Source organism: Mastacembelus armatus, chromosome 5 (genome assembly GCF_900324485.2).
Source record: "Mastacembelus armatus chromosome 5, fMasArm1.2, whole genome shotgun sequence".
Classification (NCBI taxonomy): Eukaryota; Metazoa; Chordata; class Actinopteri; order Synbranchiformes; family Mastacembelidae; genus Mastacembelus; species Mastacembelus armatus.
In genome coordinates this window covers 20,251,578-20,258,043 of record NC_046637.1, presented here as the reverse complement: position 1 = coordinate 20,258,043, position 6,466 = coordinate 20,251,578, and the positions used below count along the sequence as shown (strand labels likewise).

Sequence of the window (6,466 nt, the reverse complement as noted above, 5' to 3'; positions counted from 1 at the left end):
TTAGAAGAGCGCAATGCTAGGAACAGCTAAGATACTGCGAAGAGCCCTCACACTCCCAGGCCTCTGGTAGAGGACCCGAGATTGACCCGCATACCACCCGTAGGGGTGAGAAGGGGATTTTTTTCTTTTTAAATTACAACCTGTGTCTTCTTGAACCAACCAAGTGCTGTGATCATGTTGATGTGAATAAAGACTCCTAAGGGTTAAAAAATCTTTATTACATCCACTCCAGCACAAACATGAATTCCAATAAAACATGACTGTGCTTTTCACTGGTTGTGTGTATGTCATACAGTACATGCCCACACTGTAACCTCCTGACCTCACCCTTCATCAGGCATATGTGTTGAAATGTCTGAGTGCCACTTCAACCCTCACTGGGGCTTAATAGCTACCCTGATATATGGACATTTCCCTCTGGTCTGGGAGATAATAAGAGCTGAGACTTATTCCTGGGACTAGCAGCCATCATTAATGGAGAGCCCTGTTTCATTTTAATTAAGATGAGGTCAGGCGCATGAATTATACAGTGCTTTATTCATCTTTGCACTCTTTTTAAAAATTTAATAGGAAACTCATACTTAAACGATATTAACAGTAAAACATCCAGACCACATCAGCTTTGGACTTTTTGTTCATCTGTTGTTGGATGTGTGTTTTGGCATAGATAATCCAAACAAAATATTAAATACGTGATCTCATCATAGGGAAAATTCAATCAAAAAGCTAAGCTTCAAAGCATCCCAATCCAACTTTGTTTATGGCCTGCTAATAAGCGTATTCTGGGTATGACAAACTGTTTGCTGTTCCAGACTGTAATACAGTTTACACACATAACCTGCAAGGGGTTTCCACATATACTGAGCACTTGTATGTCTGTATGTCCTTCAGTCAGTGGTCTAACTCATCCTAAACCATCTCACGCGGGTTTCGATCGGGTGATGGTGGAGGTCAGGTAATCTAATGCAACACTCCATCACTCTCCATCATGGACCAAAGGCCCTAAGTCATTATTCTAGGTCATTATCCTGTTGAAAAACAAATGATGGTCTAACAATGTTTTTGAAACATACAAGATACATTCTACTTTATAAAATGAAATTCTCCAGAAATTCTAAATGCTGGAATTTGTTGTGGTGCCAAAGAAAGACATTATATCACATCTTAAGTCTTTGACCTCTCTTGGGGATTTCTTTATGGCAATAAAAAAAAAAACCCTGCTGAGGAAAACTGGTTGGATTGTATGTGGATGTAGATGTTGCTAGAGATGGGAGAAACACACTAAATGTCACCAACGCAGCTACACCAAAAAGAACCTTTTCAGTGTGCTTTGGCTGCACAGAAACTAAAATGAGCAGGTGCGTTCAGTGTAGATGTAGTCATCATCAGAGTAGAGTATGATTGCACATAATACCACAACATAGTGCTATATTTCCATGATCACTGTTTAGAATTTATTTAAAACACCTAATGTGAATACATTGATTGGTTATTTTTATGTGTGCTTTATTTTATTAAAGCATGTGCATGTGAGATTATGAATGTTTATTCTTATTGTTTTACCATCAGCAAAAACATTGAAAATGAAAGGAAGCCCAATGTTACTTTGGGCTATCGAGGGCACTAAAATAAAACGGTACATGTTCATTTAGTGAAATGAAGTCCACTTGTGTGCAATCTAAGTGTCACATGATCTGTCAGTATAAACACACCTTTTCTCAAAGGCCCCAGAGGCTGCAACACCACTAAGTAACAGGCATCACATCATGAAGACCAAGGAGCTCTCCAAACAAATCAGAGACAAAGTTGTTTGTTGAGAAGTACAAGTCAGGGTTGGGTTATAAAAAAATATCCAAATGTTTGATGATCCCCTGGAGCACCATCAAATCCATCATCTTCAAATGGAAAGAACATGGTACCATAACAAACCTGCCAAGAGAGGGCCGCCCACCAAAACTCACAGACTGGGCAAGGAGAACATTAATCAGAGAGGCAGCACAGAGACCAAAGGTAACCCTGAAGGAGCTGCAGAGTTCCACAGCAGAGACTGGTGTATCTGTGCATGGGATCACAATAAGCCATACACCCCATAGAGCCCAGTTCTATGGAAGAGTGGCCAGAAAAAAGCCATTACTTAGTGTTAAAAATAAGAAGACACGTTTTGAGTTTGCCAAAAGACATGTGGGCGACTCCACAAATGTATGGAGGAAGGTTCTCTGGTCAGATGAGACTAAAATTGAACTTTTCGGCCACCAAGGAAAACGCTATGTCTGGCGTAAACCCAACACATCCCATCACCCCAAGAACAGCATCCCTACAGTGAAACATGATGCTGTGGGGATGTTTTTCAGCAGCAGGGACTGGGAAACTGATCCGAGTCGAGGGAAAGATGGATGGTGCTAAATACAGTGATATTCTTGAGCAAAACCTGTTTCTGTGTACCTGTGATTTGAGACTGGGACCTAAGAATCTGTGGTCAGATTCGAAGATTGCTGTTCACAAGCGGAAACCATGCAACATGAAGGAGCTGGAGCAGTTTTGCCTTGAGGAATGGGCAAAAATCCCAGTGGCAAGATGTGGCAAGCTCATAGACTTATCCAAAGCGACTTGCAGCTGTAATTATGGCTAAAGGTAGCTTTACAAAGTACTGACTTTAGGGGGGTGAAGAGTTATGCACGCTGAATAACAACATATAATAATAGTATAATGACAGAATGCAGCTAATGAGACATGTAAATCACTGTGACTAAACACAGCAATTACCTTCCAAAAATGTCTTTCTGTCATTGTGTCTGTCCCTTGATAGCTTCTTCGTGGCTGGTTCTCCACATGCAAGATAAGGACGCTATGACATCACTTAAAGCAGAAAATAAGACACACACACATATCTAATTCAACCTTAAATGAATATTTTTCTCAACATGACAGTCACATCAAAACAGTTTATTTGGCCTCCTCAGACATGATTACTCCTTGGAGCCAACCAAAACAAAGAGTAGACATTATATATTATCTTAATATTGAACACAGACCTGTTGCCTGATAACTAGTTGTTTCAACCAGCAATCAACAAATATGTCCACTGACAGTACACAGAGTAGATGTGAAGCATATTGTGACACATACAAGCTATTACATATTTACAAGATATTACACTTTCACAAGCTTAATGTTACATAACCCTTTTGACAAAAAAAAACATGTCAATTTTAGAAATAAGAGAACCATCATTAATGTGACAAGAAAGGAAAAAGGTTTGCCGCATGTAAAACATTGGCTGATACATTACTGCTGTACAAAACATTGCCACCTTCACTACAGTACTAATGTTGGCAGCAGTAGATCGCTATGTTTCAGATACTACAAACTGAAGTTTATCTTACTGATGTTTAAAGTTAAATCCAGTCTAGTTCAAAACACACAGTGACAACCTACTATAAAATAACTGACAGATGTACATCGGTGTTTACATTAGTTTGTAGACTCAACACTAAACTGGTCAGATTCAGTTCTAATCACATGAAATGCACCAAATGCTGCTTTTCCATTGAAACATCAATTTGTTGTGTTGTTATTCCTTTATAAAACTGCTATTATCCAGCTTTATTTTACCACAACCAAGCATAGAGAAATTACAGAGCTAACACGCTAATGATTAGCAGGTATAACTTTTACCCTGTTCACCATCTCTAGTGTGTTAAGATGCTAACATTTACTAATTAGCAAGGAATATAACTGTGACGAAACACAGCAAAAATGTCTTTTTGTCGGTGTGCCTGTCCCACATTAGCTCTGCAGGTGTTTGGTGAAAAAAACCAAGTACTGCACAAATTACTAATGATGATGATGATGATGATGATAATAGAGGTAACGTTGTGGGGACACCAACGTTAAAGGTCTTCTTCTGTAGAAACCTGAGATATATATAACGGCAATGCAAATTTAAACCTAATGGTGGCACTAGGGGAAAAGTTAGGGTATACATCATTAGGATACAACCTCTGGACACCACCAATGTCTAAACAAAAATGTAAAATCCTATAATGTTAGTGGTTATGTTTTATTGTAAAAAAATATAATATAAATAAATGAATAAATAAAGGCAGAAGATATCCAAAACCATCAGGATTCAGCCTCTGAGGACCATCAATGTCTGTACATTGCCTGGCAATGCATCAAGTAGTTTTCCAGATATGTTTAGTCTGCACCAACAAACTGAAAGACCACCATGTCTGGAAGTAATCCTCTAACCACTAAATAAATGTGGCTGAAAAGATCTATAGCACTCAATAAAAAGTACTGTATGTGTTAGTGTAATAGTTTAATGGAAATCATAACACACTTCAGTGTTATATCCCTACAGTGTGTCTTGTATGCCATAGTGAGTTTCAACGTGAAGGCATTTTGTATTAATTTTTCTACAATGGGTGATCACAACCAGGGGCGGAGCTAGACATTGTGAACATCTGGGGCTTAGCCCAGAAATGCTAGGGGTCCGGGATGTTTCCCCAGAACTTTGTTTGGTCTCATTAATGAAACCGATGGGAATATTCAGTCAGAAATGAAATTATCATTATTTTCAAAGCTTAGAAAGATTCGGGGCTTTTGAAAAAAACATTCGGGGCCTAATCCTCAAAAGCCACCCCATGGCTCCGCCACTGATCACAACAATATACTGTTACTACAGGGACATGTAGTTCCACTGTTCTCACCCTTATTAGAGGATCACAGTAAGTCCTGCTCATGAATGAGTAATATTTTTACACCATGTTGAACAAGTTGGCCTGGGATGAGAAAGTATGTGAGACATCAGGTCTTTATCTGCTCTCTGACAGGCTCTTAAAGCTGATGTACAGAGAGCTGACCGTGGTGGCTTCCTCCTGCATGGATTCCTTCCGGTCAGGCTGACCCATGCACATGAAGTCCACCAGTTTCTTAGGCAGCTTTCTGCTGAACAGCAGATAAATGCAGGGGTTCACACAGCTGTTCAGACTGGCCAGCAGCATCAAGATGGTGAAGGTTGCAGCTGGAAAACAGAGGTGGAAATGAGAAAAATATTCAAACGTGCCTTTGATTCTTACGTTCTGATATGTCTAACTGGATATGGAACTTTAGTTAGGGATGTATGTTTATTTTAAAGCATCATCAGCTCAGCTTGATTTTATTAAATTTTTTTCTGGAAAAATAGAAATAACCTTCCCAGGGCTGACTTAACAACTTGCACTTTTTTCTGAGTGTGGTGCACTCAATGCATATTTTTAGATGCTTGTCACAGTGAATGAATGGTCGTTGTTTAGTTTAAAGCACTTACAGGTACTTCTGGATTCCTAAATCAGATGGGTTGAGATTATTTCACAGAATCTGTCATGAGTTTTTGATTTCATTGTCTGTCATCCCGATGATGGACTTTATAGCCACGTATTCTTTTTAGTTTAAGACATCACAGCTGATAACGTGCAGTAATGACAATCAGATCTGGTATTCTGATGTCAGAGTGTTTCTTTCTGATTCTTGTTTTCTTACACTGAGTGGGCGCCTCCACGTCCCAGACGGACCACAGCTGTACGGTGAAGAAAGGTGTCCAGCAGGTGATGTAGGTAAGCAGAATGACCACGGTCATCTTCACAGTCTTTACCCTCGCCTTGGATACTCCCACCACGCTGCTGGCCCTGGAGGACAGCGACTTACCGGCCGCCTCTCCGACATGGTGCGTCTTCATGTGGAAGTTGATGTGCACGGTGCGGCAGATGCGCACCTGGCACACGATCATCGTGAGAATAGGCAAGGCGAATATCACCAGAGTCATCCAGGTCACGTAGGCTCTCGGTCCCCATGGCTTGATGAACTGAGCCCAGCAATCGTACACACCGGGAGCGACCTCGACCCGAGAGAAGATGAAAACCTGCGGGAGGCTGCCGATGAAAGAGACGCACCAGGCGGCGCACACCGGACCGTTCCAGCGCGCCCTGCGCCTCTGGAAAGTCACCATGGGGTTGCAAATGGCTTGATATCGGTCTATCGTCATCACTACTATCATATAAGTGGAAGCAAACATCCCGACTACCTGCAGGTACTTCACTGCGCGACACAATATATCTGGACCGACGAATCTGTCTGTAATATCCCACATGAGCTGGGGACAAACTTGGAAGAATGCTACCACCAGATCGGCGACGCAGAGGTGGAAAACGAAGACGCGCATTCTTGAGAGCTGCTTCCTCCGCTTCCACAGCACCAACAGCAGCCCGAAGTTCAGGATCCCTGCGGTGATGAAAATGATGGACAGAAGAGCTATTTCCACCTGAGCCAAGCGCTCATCCCGCAGCTCATCCGCAGGTAGCGCACTCTCTAAGCTGGCGTTACTAATATTTACACTGAACCAATCCATGCCGTCAGACCAAACATAGCACTGAGAAACTGAGCACCTTTACACAACTATTCTCTGTGAATCCTTTCCAAAGCTACA

General features: G+C 41.3%; 1 protein-coding gene across 1 annotated transcript; it reads right to left on the bottom strand.

Moving 5' to 3' along the window:
* Nucleotides 1–3,906: 3,906 nt before the first annotated feature.
* On the bottom strand, nucleotides 3,907–6,388 carry avpr2b.1 (arginine vasopressin receptor 2b, tandem duplicate, 1). Its single transcript, XM_026306984.1, has 2 exons — nucleotides 5,524–6,388; nucleotides 3,907–5,026 (listed from the first exon to the last, which is right to left on the bottom strand). Exons 1-2 carry the CDS (start codon nucleotides 6,386–6,388, stop codon nucleotides 4,818–4,820), a joined length of 1,074 nt encoding a protein of 357 aa, XP_026162769.1. The 3' UTR covers nucleotides 3,907–4,817.
* Between the last annotated feature and the right edge of the window lie 78 nt (nucleotides 6,389–6,466).